We start from the raw sequence: 18,047 nt of genomic DNA on the forward strand, positions 1-18,047 counted from the left end.
GTGAATTCTTTGCGGAATATATCGTTTGTTTGTTCTTGACACTTCTTAAATTTTTTGAGATCTTTTTTGATCTGCCTTTGCTTCTTTTTAGCTTCAGGAGAAAGTTTATGTTGAGAGCTATAATGCTTATTAAAGGCTTCGGCAGTAGAGCTGCTGGAAGTGAACGTTTTCCCATTAAATTTGAGTGGTTCTTTCCTCGTTTCTCTTTGACATGTGATTTTATTTACATATCTGTATATTTTTTTTGCATCTTTTCTATAATCAGCTTTTTCGATAAATTCACTGAATGCATTTTTCTTGGCTACATAGATTTCTTTTTTAAACTTTGCTGCCTTTCTTCGCCATTCTTGTGTATCTATTGGGTTGTTGGACAATTCTGTTTTTTTCCTTGCTATGTCCCTTTCTTTTTTTAACTTTGATAGATCTGCATTCCAAAAGGGTTTATAGTTTTTAATTTGTCCTCTTGGAATCCAATTTTTTGCTGCTTCGAGAATTATGTTTGAGATTGTATTGTTGAGTTTATCTGTACATACTTCGTATTCAATGGAGTATAATTTTTGTTCGGTCTCTTCTGTAAATTTTGCCCAATTAGCTTTTCTAAAATTCCAAGAGTATTTTGGTTTTGGTTTGTTATTATTTTGTTTGTTCTAATGTATTATGGATGCAATAACTGCTCTATGATCTGATCCTAGGTCTTCACTGATTTCACGTGTAGTCTTATCTTGCAAATTTGATGATACTAACAGGAGGTCTGGGTTTGTACACTGACCATTATAATGTAAGTATGTAGGACAATCGTCGTTCCTGTAAATAAGTTCTAAAGTGCTTGAATTTAATAGATCTTCAATAGTTTTGCCACTAGCATTATAGTCTTTGTATCCCCATTTAGGTGAATGACCATTAAAATCGTCAATCAAAATCGTTTTTCGGTGTATATTTATTATATCCAGACAAGGGTTGTTATTAGGTGGATTGTATATTCCATATATGGTGTAATGTGAATTTCCTTTCCAGATTTCAATTTGGATAATTTCTACTTTGTCTTCTTGTTGCATTTCCTTTATAACTTTAAATTTTGATAAAATGTTTATTCTAACACCTGCAAGAATTCCACTAGCTACTTGACGTGATTTGGGGAGAATATGTTGTTGTTTTCTAATGCCAGGCATTTGACAATAAAGTCATTTGACCTCTTGCACTCCAATATTTTTCAAAGATATTATCATGACCAGTCAATGAAGCACAGATTTTGAGGTGTTCCGAATCCATTTCTTGGTTTGAGTTGCATTGAGGAGAATATATATATATTGAATCCAGAAATTTGAAAGTATTTCAGTTGATCTCTTGATACATTTGCTTCTTGTATAATAAATACATCTATCCCTTTTTCCTCTATGATTGTTTGTAGTTCGGCTTTTTTGCTCTGTGTAAGTCCTCCTGCGTTCCATTGGAGAATTTTAAGGATGTTCTGTAAATGACGTCCTGCAGATGTCCCCGCCCGGAGATCCGAATGGGGGACTATTTTACCTCCGGAAAACTTATCTGAAGCATTTGCCATTAGGTTAATTAGCATAAGTGTAACCGTTTTTTAAGGGGATAGGCTGGTCAATTTTGTAATTTCCACATTTTTACATTTAGAATTGTGAAACTTTCACAGCATGTACTTCATATTCACACAATACCCACAATATACTAATAAATTGTTATTAACATTTAATAATTGTTGCAAAGAAAGAAAAATAACATTATGAGGATATATTAATTTTTTAATAACTCTGGAAGTATTCTAGATAAATTCATGAATCTTTTTTTAAAGTGAAGCTGGTATCATGATCTACATTTGTGGGTATTTTTATTTTCCTAGGACGCATTTTACTACTTCAAAATGCTGCCTAAATGAATTATAATAAAAAATGTTGCACAATTATAAACAAATAATTGATTATCATCCTGATATCATTCAGATTACATTCATCATCACCCCAAATGCAGATAATATAATGATGAACATATGCTAAAAATGTCAGCTCTTTATCTCTAATAGTTTCAGAATTATTCAATAGTGAAGTTCATAAATATAGAAAAATATGATTATTGAGAAAACTGAAGTGTTTTTTTTATACAGTAACTGATTCTTTTTTAAACTTACCGATCTTCTGTTGGCCTAAAATCCTCCAGCACTGTATGTGGTACCTTCCTTTTCTGTTTTCTTTTGTTCAACTCTCAGTTTAGCTGATCTGACAATCTGCCTATACTTCTTATATTTTCAGTGGTGCGAGTCATGTACAGCTTAGTTCTTCTTTCGTCTCTTCTCCTAGCTATATCTATGGTGTTTCTACCTGGTGACAGGCCACTTTCTTTCTGTAGTACAGTATAATCCAGAATTATATTCTGCCACTGCCTTTCGAACAGCTAATTCAATTCGGTGTCTATGAAGAAATGTAGTCTTAGGACACTTTGACCAAATTATGTTGTATATCGACTCGTTTGAATTTTGAGTTCTTCCTTCCACACATCTTCCAAGAAGAGATTCATGTGCTAGTCTACTATAGAGAGGAATAACTGCTTTTAGTACATTTTTATTGATTGGTGTATGTATACAGTCACCATGTTTTCCAGGGTTCTCACCCTTTGCAATCACCCTATTGTAAAAACACCAACTTTCTTCACCTGTTGGACACTTTATATGCCGGGGTTCATCATCTGTAGAGGAGCAGTGGTATAATGTAGCATATATATTAGACTTCATAGCCTGCACATTGCCTAGATTTTGGACTATACTACTTCTATAGTAACACTGTAACATTTCTATAGTTTTGGATTTCAGACTACCTTTTGTCACCCCACCAAGTGTTATACCCATCTTACTACTTTCTTCAATCCAGTACCTAATCTTTTGGCAACACGGTTCACAGTGCAGACATTTATATAGCAGCTGATTTGGCAGGTAAAAAGTCATTGCACACAATTGAGTGTTACATCAAAATTTACAGAAAGAATTAGGGTATCCAGATAAAATACAAAAAAATAATTGTATTTTTCATGAAAATTCATCAAAAATTGACCAGCCTATCCCCTTAAGTGGGCACCAATTTTTTGTTTGTAATGGTGGTTACATCACCCACTCACGTAAACCCCCAGTATGACTGGAGGGCCACACCTGTCGTTGGTTAATGGGTCCATCGGACCTGGCCGGGAGGAGTTTTAGAGTCCACCGACCTTTCTCACAAGCACCACTTGTGGAACATTTCTATGCCGTGGCAGGCCAGCGTAAGAGATGAAATAGCATTTCCTCTATTTCTGATGTTGTGGTTATACCGCCAATACTCGGTCCCCAGAGCCTCATCTGTAAAAGCAGGTTGCACCACGAGCAGGTTGAGGTTGGGTTTTGGATAGGAGAGGTTTATGGAATGCACTTCACTGTCCCTTGCAACCTAGTTGTTGCTCTAATTGTTTGGGAATGAAACATCAGATTCACTAATGTTAAAACAGCAATATTAATAACCAGTTATCTCAGAACATACTAGGTATAGAAATGTGTCAATTTTACAGGATGTTTATGCATTCCTTCTGAGTACACTGATTCGTTTTGATGATAAAATATCTAATAGAAAAACAAAATTTTTTACCAACTTCTAAAATTAAAAACAAGAATTAAGGACCGTTTCTGCAAAACTTGCTAACTGAAAAAACTAAATTTTACCAGAAGAAAGCAAGTTTTGGAAAAACGATCACACTTTGACACATTACAATGAAGAGAAATAATCAAATTTTACTAAGAAGCCTTTAACATCATGTAGAGGCCTGCCATCAAAATCTCAATTTTGCAGTTAGCAAGTTTTGCAAAAACAGTCCTCAATTAGACATTTTATTTATTCTTAATAAACTATTACAGCAAACTCAATCAAAGGAATTCCATATCATCACACTGTTACCTGTAAAAATTTCATGCAGACAGATCTAATAGATTCTGAGAAAACGGGTCATTTATGTTGAAAAATGTAGTTTTAAGTAAATCATGCTTAAAGTAAAAATTTCTATAAAAATTTACCTATTACAGAAAAAAATGTTTTACAACCCTTCTGGTTGGTGGTCCTTGTGTTCTTCTCTATCCTGCTCACCTAATACTGCCCTCCTTCTCTTGGATCTTGCCTCTTTGGTTGTGTTTGTTACCATTATCTCATTCGCAATGTGTCCAAGTTCTCCATGTTTTTCGAGGTTATATCCTATTTGAATACCTAGATCCTTCAACGCCTGTATTCTTGCAATGTATCCATCATTAAATGTGAGTACAGCATCTAGTATACTAAGTTCCAACGTTGACATACCAACAGACACATTTTTGGAACTCAGTGCCAAACAACATTATTAAATTATTCATTAGTATTATGAGTTCTTCATCAGAATGGGCAAAATTTTGAAACACAGGCTTTATGAAGCATTAATTTTACTATAAAACAAGCCAAACCACAGCCTTCTAAGACAATTACTTCCTGAGATAATAATTTTTTTTGTGAAAAGTGGTAAATTTTTTCTCTAAAACACAAATACACTAATATTTTTAAAAAATATGTTTAAAATAGTAAATATTAGAATATTTTAATAAACCGAACACCAAATTAAGCAGAATGAATCATACTTACTTACTGGCTTTTAAGGAACCCGAAGGTTCATTGCCGCCCTCACATAAGCCCGCCATTGGTCCTTATCCTGAGCAAGATTAATCCAGTCTTTATCATCATATCCCTCCTCCCTCAAATCCATTTTAATATCTTCCCATCTACGTCTCGGGCTTCCCAAAGGTCTTTTTCCCTCCGGCCTCCCAACTAACACTCTATATGCATTTCTGGATTTGCCCATATGTGCTACATCCCCTGCCCATCTCAAACGTCTGGATTTAATGTTCCTAATTATGTCAGGTGAAGAATACAATGCGTTAAAATGTTAATTTTTTTTCTTCTTAATTTAATAATTCTGGCCATGGCTTCAACCATTCCCACTTCTAACGTTTTTTATGACAGTATGGTCTCATTCTGAATCTCATGTAAACACTTCCCATCATGGGAGTGAACTATAGCAACTCTCATGAGAGAACTGTCACTGTGTAAAAGAGGCTTTAATCTATGTAGTGTAAAGTAGGTTCACTTTGTGTTTCTCAATGTACCCTAACTGACAACTCAAGTAGTGTTAGCTACCAGGGATTTCTCAGTTATTTGTTCTATAGACCATTTACCACAGAAATCCCATGGCAGTGGTCTTCTGGAAAATGATAGGTACAATGTAATAGATTTCCATTGATTTGTGCAATAGCCATAAGGATTATTGTGTCAATTATGAAACAATTGTGAAATGACAGCACAGGAAAAGAGAATATTCTGGTAAAACTTAATCCGACATCATCATGGTCCTTATAAATTTTACTCAGACTTGCCTGTATTGGAAAGTCTGTGCTCTAGTTGTTTGGGAATGAAACATCAGATTCATCTCATCTCCTGAAAAGAAGATTCTGAAATGTTGTACCTTTCAGCCATAATAATTCCAAGCTATAGGTGTAACTTGGTGCTTAGTATTTTTGAATAGGGATTGGATTTCTGTAACATGTCATATTTTTATAAGCTTAAGTTAAATTAAACATATTGCCCATTGTGCAACTCAAACCAAGATATGGATTCGGAACACCTCAGAATCTGTGCTTCAGTGGCTAGTCATGATAATATCTTTGAAAAATATTGGAGTGCAAGAGGTCAAATGACTTTATTGTCAAACTATAACAAACTATTAACATCATGAGCAGGTTTACCTTTTTTGTGAATTGGTACAATGATTGCTTTTTTCCAAGCTGCAGGAACTGAGGTGTTCCGTGATAAATTGAAAATGGATAAAAGTACAGACTTGTTAGAATATTTGTAATATATGTTTTGTATTAGTTCAAGCATTAACATTGAAAAAAATTAAGAATTGAAGTGAATATTTGTAATCACTTGTGGTGCTCCACTACTGTTTTTTAAATATAATGATGCTCATTACCTGTATTGTTATAAAATATATTTTATGGTATGGTAGCATTTAAAATACTTTTCACTGAGCTCCATGGTCACAGACTTTACATGAATTTCTTTATAGAAGGGTAAAAGATATGAGAGAAGAATAGACATCTTAGCTTCCATGTAAAAATAACATTTCGGAAGAGTTTAACATATTACTTGACTTTTTATGCTTCTAAAGCACACATATGTCTTTGTAACTGTGGCATAGTGTCCTTCTCCCTGCCGAGGACATGACAGGATACAGAACATGATGACATAATAAGTAAGCTCTGAACTGTCTCGGGATTTAACAATAGCAAATAAAACGCTAACGAACTTGTACTAATAATGGCTACTTTAATAACATAGAAGTCAATCTTAAGAATATAGAAAGCAGTCCTTAATTTGTGTAACAATTAGGCAAGGTACATCTATCCTCCACCGACCAAGAGGATAATAACAACTTACTAGTAAAGCTAAACATAAAACAGTTCCTCCTGGCGATGAGGTAAAACCAATAAAAGAACAAGGGTGACTGCACAATAACTAACGTGGCCTAGAAATAAAGATACATAATAGTGAGATAAATAATATCCTGAAATGCCCCTTATATTACTAAACTTGTCTCACGAATGATTACCTGTGGCAGCAAAGACAACTGCTCGAAATGAATCATTTGACGCAATCTCTTATCTCAGGTGTAGCAGTCTAATTTTCACATCAATGCAATGTATCATTGTGACAGTATTAAGTTCAGCTATTGCTCAAGAACAGTGAATATGCACCCTCTCAGTACTGATCGATATAAGTGGCGAGAGTAGTGCACAGATAACACTATTTACTAGAATTGTATTAGTGGCACTGCTATTCTCGAAAACGAGAAATAATCTGCCTGTTAACATTACACCGACTACTACTAAATACTGCAATTCGTGACTCATACTAAAATACAAATTCCTTCTCTGAAACAATAATAAGTGGAGACAGAGGCTGTGATGCAATTTATTGTTATCAACATTGTATCAACAACATTCACCTTAATCGGCTTAATCACTCGACAGTTCAAATTTTGAATATTGTAAACACATGATTTATTTAAGTTTGAATGCAGGACTATATAGCAATAGATACGAACAGTAGCAGCTGGTGGTCAAAATAATGAGTGTGCTACAATCTCTATATCGGCCTACTGTATACACTTACATGTGTTTATCTTAATTTGAGACTCGCCTAGTGACGAATTATCCTAGTGTTAAACGTTAAACCCTCCATCTTGGACATTATACTCTTTTCTATTGATAGTATTGTAAGAACAGTGAGCGATCCTGGGACATAATGTTCCTTAAAAATCATCTTTCTGGCTCAGCAGTGGTCATTGGTGTTGTACCAAAAATATTTAACAACTTCGTTACTTCACAGAATGGATCCTGTGAATTGTTGGAGGCTATGTATTGTAACAATTGAACAGCTCCATCTATATTTCGGAAGTCGAGTCTTCCATATAGAACCCCAAGTTGTGTCTTTAATAATCTTTTGTTCAGTACAGTATAGCTGTTGACAGCAACTTCAAGTTCGCGTTCAGGAAAATTATGCAAAAAATTTGCTGTTTAACAATTTTGTTGAGTCTAGGTAGCTTAAAGACTGGAAACGATGAGTAGTTTCCTGAATTATATGGTCACATACTTCCTTGGCTTCAATTTTCGGATTCCATTTTCCGTCGCTTGCTGACTGATTCAGGAGGAAACTCAAAAAACTGGTAGATGGCAGCAGCAGTCGGACACTTGATTACCAAATACATTGTACATAGTTCCGAGTTCTTCCACAAACAAGCATTCTTTCGTTATGCTTTACTTTTGCAATCTCCAAGCTGTGTTGTGCTGAAGCTGACTACAGCACTTACCCGCGTAAAAATAGCCAATCAGAGCAGTGAATTCAGCTTCGCACATGCGCAATAATTATCTACATTCTCATGTAAGTTCTGAGTAGCACAACGTACTGCCTGAGGCACCAAAGAACGAAGAGCGAAGACTAAACACTCTATAACGCGTCATGAACATAACCATGGGAAATTGTCAAATGGCAGATTACACACTATGGCATTGCAAATACATTATTTAAGCAAAAATTATCATTGTACTGTAGCACATAAGGACGGGCCGCCCCTGGATACGAACTAATTTATTAGCTATCGGAACACATTACATTAATGATATAAATAAACTGAAATATTATAACTATACTTGTTTTTTTGAAAGATGGGACATGCAGGAGCGTTGCGATTGGAAAAACAACTGAATGTCACGTAGCGTGGTAGGCCTGTTGCTATGGTAACAACGGTTGAGTTGCCAAACTTACCATTCTCACATGGCGAGTGCTTAATAGCTCTCTTGGCGACATTTATTGTGCACACAATGCTAGCATTGGTACGTTTCGTGTTTGATTCTCTGTCTGTATTGTTTTCTTACCTTCGCGTCAATTGTCAATGAATGTTTTAACGTCAGTTATCTTAACATCAATTGCTAGCTTCCAACAGCTGGCAGCATGGTAGTCCATATTGGCAACATAGCACTGTAGTTCCAAGCTCGGCCGCTTAACTGTCATATCCCATCTCTCAAAAAAACAAGTATAGAGCCCTGATGTTTGGCAAAATGCCTTTTTTACTGGGTGGAAGTAAATCATTATTTCCATAGATATAAATGTGATTTGGAGTAAATCAAAGTGATAGTCAATTTTTATTTTGCCTTTTTAAAGTGATTCTTGCTAACAGATGCCTTTTTTTTTGTCATTTTAAAGCAATATTTCTTGTTTATTTGCAATTTTCTAATTAATTGTAATGGGTATGAAATTTAAGCATTTGAAACAATGACTAACTTTACTAACAATAGTAAATAAAAGTAATTTATTTTGGTGCTTAATCTGCTAATAATCGTGCTTTAATAATGTTGGTCTAATGTGAATAATGATCGACAATCCACATTTACAAATATAATATAGTCATGTCTTCACTATACCCACAATCAGCTTTATAATTTTAAATATTAAGCTCGTTCTCATAGAAGCTGTCACGTAGCATTTCCAATTGTTTGCTTTCATATTTTCAAATCTTACTGTTACAATTTTGTGCTACACGTGTTTATTATTGTAGGAAAAGGAAATTTGAGTGAGGAACAGTCAGTTATTGTCAGGTGACAGAAGGTATAAGATCTGTTAGCAAGAATGCCTAAAATCAGTAAACCATTGAAAAGCAAACTTCTTGCTTACGTTAGTGAATTTGGTGCCCATGTGTTTTCAACTAATGGAACAGTTTTGTTGTGTAAGGTTTGTAAAAAGACAGTTAATCATGGAAAAAAGTCTTTTATAAGTCAACATGTGTCACCAACGAAGTAAATATGCGAGTTATGTTGATATAATTTAAATTTATTGCTAAAATATATTATGCCTTTTTAAAATTCATAATGCCTTTTTCAAAGATTATTGTGCATCTTTTTACGTTTTATTGCCTTTTTTGCCTGCCTATTTTAACTGTTATAAATTCCTAAATATCCGGGCTCTAGTGAAAGTAATAATTGACATTACAAGTGGCTCTGGTATCAATATATTAATTTTATTGTTATATTGGTACCAAGTGCAGGAGAGCATGTGATTATATGTGCTGATACAACATTCGTGCTAATATTCATGATAATGGTGATTTCATTGTTAATGGCTAATATGAATTATTACTTACTTACTTATGGCTTTTAAGGAACCCGGAGGTTCATTGCCACCCTCACATAAGCCCGCCATCAGTCCCTATCCTGAGCAAGATTAATTCAGTCTCTACCATCATATCCCACCTCCCTCAAATCCATTTTAATATTATTCTCTCATCTATGTCTCAGCCTCCCCAAAGGTCTTTTTCCCTCCGGCCTTCCAATTAACACTCTATATGAATTTCTGAATTCGCCCATACATGCTACATGCCCTGTCCATGTGAAACGTCTGGATTTAACGTTCCTAATTATGTCAGGTGCGTTGTATAAGTTTCTCCATTCTCCTGTAACTTCATCCGTCTTAGCCCAAATGTTTTCCTAAGCACCTTATTCTCAAACACCTTTAACCTCTGCAAATCTAGTACATTACCGTAGGTACATTAAGAGAAAACCACAATTTCAAGTCGCACAGAGTTTGTGAGAGTTTCTGGCGTCTTGTCAGCCCACTCGAGTTATTATGTGGCCTCCAGATGTGGAGGGTAGCTGCGAATATATTGAATAAGCAGTCGTGGACAGCCGATAAGGAGTGGTCCTCCAGCTAGGAGTGGGGCGAAGGGCTACAACCCATTACCATAAAAAACAGCTTGTTACGAAACCATACAATAAGCTTCGGAATATGAATTATTACTATTGTAAAATACACACTTTTAACCTTTTTTTTCTGACATTTCTGTAAATGTTGTGTGTGAACATGTGAGCCAAATCCCATTCTGTAACTACATTGCATACCAAGGTTAAAAGAGGACAAAGTTATACAATGTGTTTACCGCATAAACTTTTTAAACCTGCATCAGAGTATGTAACCTGGAACCTACCAGCATTCAATCAGTTAGGTTGTGGTGCAAACATGGAAGAACGTAGTTACAGCAGCAAGTGTTGTTCTACACATATTCAACTATTATATTAACACAACAGAGAAATGTAAACATTTTAACATAACAGAATACTGGTTTACTAATAGCTGTAGGTAGGTAAAAGGGGGGAAAAAGTATATTTACTTAAAGTTACAAAGACTAATTATAAAATCATTACGGTCAATAATATTACCTACAATCTGATTTACTTCTTCCACCTATCCATTAAGGCAAGTTGTTCTTTCTTTTCTTATAAACCCAATATACTACATTTTCAACACTGCTGGGGGCAGGCATTACATTATCGTCACAGTCAAATCTCATTAGGTATTTAGTAGTATTGCTGATGTCTTCCAGAGCTAACAGAAAAGTTGTTGGGGACTCATTGTTTGCTTTATTTCCCTCGTCCTTTTCTTCTTTTTCAGATGCATCAAATGCTAGATTTCTTTCTAACATTAATTGTTCCATGATTTGAACTTCACATGTTACATATTTTTCATATGACACACTAGCTTCTAATTGATAACATTTGTCTTCTGTCGTGTTAATTCTGTTACACTTTCAAGGAAGAATAAAGTGCATAAGATTTGCTGACGACATGGCGTTGTTAGTAGAAAAAGAAGATGATGATAATAAGGAATATGCTAATGGAGCTAAATGAGAGCTGAGAGCAGTATGGGATGAAGTTAACGAAGACCATGTTTACTGGTAGAAAAATAAAGGTGATAAATGTGCGAATTCGAAATGAGTCAGTAACATGTAGACAGCTTCAGATACTTGGTATAGGAACATGAGCTGTTGCCAGGAAGTCAAAAGGAGAATAGCAATGACAAAGGAAGTTTCTAATAGAAAAAGGAGCATTTTCTACGAAACTTTGAAAGAAGAACTATGAGACCAGTGAAGAGTTTTGTGTGGAATGTGACTTTGTATGAGACAGCAGACAAAATAAGAAATGAAGCAGTGCTAGAAAGAGTAGGTGAAAAAACAATAATGTTGAAACTGGACAGGAAATTAAAGAGAAATTGGCTACATCACACATGCACGCATGCACAGATATGTAATAAAAGGGTTTTAAAACACTCCACATTCATTGACTTCCAATATACACTATTCTCTCTTTGTCCATAGATCTTTCAGCACTCTCCTACAGATGGGCCCTCTCCAGCTCCTTCAGTATTGTCTTCATTTCTTCTCCCTCATCCATATTTAAATTGTTCGATAATCAGCTCTTATCCACCTTTCATACCATTGTCATCCCTTATCCATCCTTTATACATCTAAGAAATTCAAATTTTAAATCACTTATAACTTTAATCTCTCTGAATTCGCAAAAAGAAAATGTATTCTGTTTAAAATCATCACTCACCCTGGCAATATCTAGCCGACGCACTTTAGCACTAACATTCTCTGCCAGAGTTGAAGTAAATGTTACCATCTCAGCAAGTTTCTGGGCATCAGAATGGACGATCTGAAGACTTGGCAATACTTTGGTAATGCCACGAAGTTTTGCTTCTAGGTGACACTGTCTCGAAAGAAGGGTGTCCAGTCCATTATTAATTTCATCCTGTAATAATTTACATAACAGTAGATTATTCTTTATCATTTCCATATTATTTCAGTTACCCTGAGTTAGGAATTTGATTAAATAAGAACAATTAATATAATTGTTCATTTAAGAGTTCCAGAAATTTACATTTTAAATTTTCATACTAGGACCCTATTGTATTGTGTACAAAAACAAATAAAGTGTTAATTACAAAACAGAAAAAAAAAATCTATAATTTTAATTACGTAGTAATGAAACAACATGCGAATCTGCAATACATATTCAGGAGGTACACACATATTTAAGACAAAATATAATTTGAATGAGCATTAATTTATTATCCAAAATTAAACTTGATCCTTACATTTAAAGCTGTGCACATAATGCTAGGCCCTAATGGACAACAGGAACAAAACAATTACTCTGATCCTCCAGGTTTCAAGCAGAGAAGTTTGTTAGCTCAAAATAAACTTCATAGAAAGCGGCGGCGGCAGTGGAAAGAGAGAATGATGTGAAACTGATCTATCTCCTCTCAGTCCACTCTATCTCCTCTCAGTCCACTCAATGTTCTCTCAGTCGAATCTATGTCCTCTCAGTCCAGTCCATCTCCTCTCAGTCCAGGCTATCTCCTCTGCGTCCACTGTATGTCCTCTCAGTCCACTCTATATCCTCTCAGTCCACTCTATGTTCTTTCAGTCCAGTCTATCTCGTCTCAGTCCACTCAATGGTCTCTCAGTCCATTCTACGTCTTTCAGTCCACTCTATGTCCTCTCAGTCCACTCTATGTCATCTCAGTCCACTCTATCTCCTCTCAGTCCACTCTATGTCCTCTCAGTCGAATGTATGTCCTCTCAGTCCAGTCTATCTCCTCTGAGTCCACTCCATGTCCTCTCAGTCTACTCTATCTCCTCTCAGTCCACTCAGTCCAGTCTTTCTCCTCTCAGTCCACTCTATGTCCTCTCAGTCCATTCTATCTCCTCAGTCCACTCTACGTCCTCTCAGACCACTCTATGTCCTCTCAGTCCAGTCTATGTCCACTCAGTCCAGTCTATCTCCTCTCAGTCCACTCTATGTCCTCTCAGTCCTCTCTATGTCCTCTCAGTCCACTCTATGTCTTCTCTGTCCACTCTATCTCCTCTCAATCCACTCTATCTCCTCTCAGTCCACTCTATGTTCTCTCAGTTCATTCTATGTCCTCTCAGTCCAATCTGTGTCCTCTCAATCCACTCTATGTCCTCTCATTCCATTCTATCTCCTCTCAGTCCACTCTATCTCCTATCAGTCCACTCCATGTCCTCTCAGTCCACTCCATGTCCTTTCAGTCAACTCTATGTCCTCTCAGTCCACTCTATCTCCTCTCAGCCCACTCTATGTTCTCTCAGTCGAATCTATGTCCTCTCAGTCCAGTCTATCTCCTCTCAGACCAGTCTATCTCCTCTGCGTCCACTCTATGTCCTCTCAGTCCACTCTATGTCCTCTCAGTCCTATGTCGTCTCAGTCCATTCTACGTCCTTTCAGTCCACTCTATGTTCTCTCAGTCGAATCTATGTCCTCCCAGTCCAGTCTATCTCCTCTGCGTCCACTCTATGTCCTCTCAGTCTATTCTACGTCCTCTCAGTCCACTCTATCTCCTCTCAGTCCACTCTATGTCCTCTCAGTCCACTCTATCTCCTCTCAGTCCACTCTATACCCTCTCTGTCCACTCTATGTCCTCTCAGTCCACTCTATCTCCTCTCAGTCCACTCTATGTACTCTCAGTCCACTCTATGTCCTCTTATTCCACTCTATCTCCTCTCAGTCCACTCTATGTACTCTCAGTCCACTCTATGTCTTCTCAGTCCACTCTATTTCCTCTCAGTCCACTCTATAACCTCTCAGTCCACTCTATCTCCTCTCAGTCCTCTCTATGTCCTCTCTGTCGAATGTGTGTCCTCTCAGTCCGGTCTATCTATTCTCAGTCCACTCTATGTCCTCTCAGTCAACTCTATGTCATCTCAGTCCACTCTATGTCATCTCAGTCCACTCTATGTCCTCTCAGTCCAGTCTATCTCTCAGTCCACTTCATGTCCTCTCTGTCGAATCTATGTCCTCTCAGTCCAGTCTATTCTCAGTCCATTCTATCTCATCTGAGTCCACTCTATGTCCTCTCAGTCCACTCTATGTCCTCTCAGTCCACTCTATCTCCTCTCAGTGCACTCTATGTCATCTGAGTCCATTCCCTGTCTTCTCAGTCTACTCTATGTCCTCTCAGTCCACTCTATGTCCTCTCAGTCCAGTCTATGTTCTCTTAGTCTACTCTGTCTTCTCTCAGTGCACTCTATGTCCTCTCAGTCAACTCTATGTCATCTCAGTCCACTCTATCTCCTCTCAGTCCACTCTATGTCCTCTCAGTCGAATGTATGTCCTCTCAGTCCAGTCTATCTATTCTTAGTCCAGTCTATTTCATCTGAGTCCACTCTATGTCCTCTCAGTCCACTCTATCTCCTCTCAGTCCAGTCTATCTCCTCTCAGTCCACTCTATCTCCTGTCAGTCTACTCTATCTCCTCTCAGTCCACCCTATGTCCTCTCAGTCCACTCTATGTCCTCTCAGTCCAGTCTATCTCCTCTCAGTCCACTCTATTTCCTCTCAGTCCACTCCATATCCGCTCAGTCCACTCTATCTCCTCTCAGGCCACTCTATATCCCCTCAGTCCACTCCATATCCTCTCAGTCCAGTCTATCTCCTCTCAGTCCAGCCTATCTGCTCTCAGTCCAATCTATGTCCTCTCAGTCCACTCTGTGTGCTATCAGTCCAATCTTTGTCCTGTCACTACACTCTCTGTCCTAGAAGTGCAGTCTTTTTCCTCTCAGTCTTATCTCTGTGCTGTAACTACACTGTCCGTCCTACCAGTCCATTGTCTGTCCTCGTAGTTCACTCTATGACCTCAGTGCATTACCTTTCCTGTCATTGGTGCATTATATGTCCTAGTATTACGATTATTTGCATATCTGTGGTACTTATACATGTTCCACGGAATTACATTTATACGGGGATCGAACCCGGGTAATAATTTGTTTGGTCAACAGTTTCTTTCCCGTACGGTTTTCCTGAGCTGGAAGCGTCGTGTCAATGCGACTCTGGTGTTCTGTCTGTAAACTACGTCCATGATTTCATACAGTTACAACATATTGGCTATGGATATACATGATAGCAGCTCTTCTCTCATCGCTAAGGAGTGTAGTGTTGGCTGCCATGCATACATGCTTAATTTGATTTACGTAGTAACCTTGCGCGCGTCCGCCATGACACTTCGCCTCGGCAACCTAAAGGTGGATTTAACCATTAATATTAATGCTAGAGTCCACGGCAATTCGGAAGGCGGGTTGTCTGCTAGCGTTTGCGTCGAGAGAGACAGATAGAGGGAGCAAGGCAGCGTACAACATTGCCACATCGTACTTCACGCACGTGCAATACAAATAGCGCAGGAGAGAATTTAAATTATCAAAAGACAATAATGACCTTAGCCGTTGATTACTGTAAGCATGACACCAAACAAACCCTCTTTCCTTCACTAACAATATTCTTTGCACGGTTCTCAATCCCACACCACATGCTTCTGCAGTCGTTTCTTGCACGTTGGCAACGTTGCTGCCAGCATCAAGATGGCCGGCAGCGTTCTGCTCGTTAACGTTTTTATAATAATTATACACCTTAAACACTATTTTCCGCGCCTGCTTGTGTAATACTTGTGTTTTTACAGTCTCTTCTTCCATTTATTTACCTTACATACACATAGTAAATGTTAGTTTTACTTATTCAATGTATTGAAACACTCGCACGTGAACAAACGAACTCAGGAAGTGCTTGTTATAGACTGATTCTGATTGGTTCTACTGTACAAGCTTGTGACGTCACATACCAGAAATGCTACGGCGCATATAGAAGCTAACCGCCTTCCGAAATGATGTCTAGTCTAGTTACACATAAAAGCAATAAACGTTATAATTACCTACACTTCCTTAAGGTCCTGTAACCTACTGACAAGTATTAATGCCGGCTTCCAGGTGTACCAACTTTATTTTACTTGTTTACTGTTCGCAGATATGATAAATACGTATGTTATCTAGAGTCTAGAGTTCCTGTGTTATCAAACTACCTTCAATTATTGAAATGTATGATTAAAATTGGCTTTCTGTCACTATACGACATAATATTCATTATCTTGATGACAAGTCCGTATGTAACATTTTTGCCGCCCTGTGTCATTACAAAATGCTGTCTCCTCAACATACATAAATGCGACCACTGCCATCGTGCAGGCCGTAAGGCAGACCACGTGACTCGCTTAACAGCTGATCGCGAAAGGCGGTCTTTCAACCATATGACTTAGTTGCAATGCATGAAGAATAACATATATTTCTCTGAAATGCAGTGTAATTGCGTTAGTAAAATTTTAAACAGTGATTGTGAGACACTTGAGACACAATTTACTTGCAATTTAAGGTATAATATTATTTTTGGTGTGAAAATTACGTTGTTGCAGGCAAAGTTCGTATGTGTAATACCTGCCTTTATTTCGATTAAATATTGCGCCCTTATGTGGTTAAGTGAAATTTTGGTCTTATAAACAGTAGGCTAAATATGTGTAATAATATATACCTGAAAGTGAAACATTGACTGGCATGTAAAGTAAGTTGTGATTAGGCCTAAGTGCAGCGTTACCGATGTTACTCTTGTCTAATCCATTATTGTTAGTTTACCGTATTTATCTTATTAAATTTAAATTATTGCGCCCTTTTTATTTGTGAATAACCTACATTATACGAGTAAATAATACGACGTTTGATAATATACACAATTTGAACTAAAAACGAGATACATATAGTATATTACGAAAAATTATACCCTATAGTTTTCATTACTGTTACAGTATCTAGAATTGTAATTAGTTGAAATAAAGCACTCATGCTTCATTACGAAATTATTGCACATTCATTTATGCACGTTTCAACAATTTTCAGTTGCATCGCACGCATATTTTAATGTGTTGAAGTTATAGGTTATGTTTATTCTATCAGTACTTGCCTTATTTCCATATTCGCAATTATGCATTATAATTAAGCATAACGCTACGTATAACTTATAAATGCAATTTGTCTACACTTCAATTGTATTTATTCGTTTCAGACGGTACTCCAGTCTGAAGTCTGATTAGTTTAATATGTTACTAGGGCTAAACTAGCGCTGAGGTAGTTCCCTTCGTATTCATACATCTTGCATATACAAATTAGATCGGTTCGTTCAGGATTTTAATATGCCTTGCTTATAGGATCAAATGCATCTCCACAAAAAATAAATTCAACTGTTTTCAGTTCAGAAATTACCGGAACTATACCTCAGCGCTACTAAGTAATATGACGTATGTACATTTCATAGGAGGGACTGTGGTGAATTTTCTACCTATAAGTAAGGACGGTAACCGTGTTCTGAAGTTTATCCTAAAAATATATTCTTCTTTATTAAATCTCAAAACCGTTTTCATTCTCAACTTAAGCCTAAAATCTTGACGCAGATAGGTTATGTTAACATGGTAAATTCTCTTCACATAAAAATAACACAGTTTTATTTATTATTCCTGCCACATTATGCAACACATTAATGGAACTTATGCACATATTACATTGAATAAAAATTTAATTGTATTATTTATTTGTTCCCTACTATACTGGGTTGTAATGAATTGTATATATCTAACCTACCAGATTAACACACAACTGTACATACACTAATTTCATAGGAGGGACTGTGGTAAATTTTGTACCTACAAGTAAGGAAGGTAGATGTGCTAAATTAAAATCACAATATAAATAATTCTTCTTTATTAAATC

The 18,047-nt window shown here is 36.8% G+C and overlaps 1 protein-coding gene across 3 annotated transcripts in view; it reads right to left on the reverse strand.

Annotated features, from left to right (window-relative positions):
* The window catches only part of LOC138693949 (uncharacterized), a 132,216-nt gene extending 116,099 nt beyond the window's left edge, over positions 1–16,117 (reverse strand). For 2 of the 3 annotated variants that reach the window (XR_011330632.1, XM_069817681.1), the window contains exons 1-2: positions 15,446–16,117; positions 11,999–12,196 (exon numbers count right to left, since the gene is read on the reverse strand). Coding sequence is in view for 1 of the 3 variants with exons in the window: in XM_069817681.1 (XP_069673782.1) it covers positions 11,999–12,196; positions 15,446–15,610 (363 nt within the window). In the remaining 2 variants the exon portion in view is untranslated. Of the gene's footprint in view, positions 1–8,646; positions 12,197–15,445 lie in introns of those variants that run through there. The other variant, XR_011330633.1, reaches the window with a different exon arrangement.
* Positions 16,118–18,047: the final 1,930 nt, after the last annotated feature.

The sequence above is a fragment of the Periplaneta americana genome, unplaced genomic scaffold (genome assembly GCF_040183065.1).
Source record: "Periplaneta americana isolate PAMFEO1 unplaced genomic scaffold, P.americana_PAMFEO1_priV1 scaffold_25, whole genome shotgun sequence".
NCBI lineage: Eukaryota > Metazoa > Arthropoda > Insecta > Blattodea > Blattidae > Periplaneta > Periplaneta americana.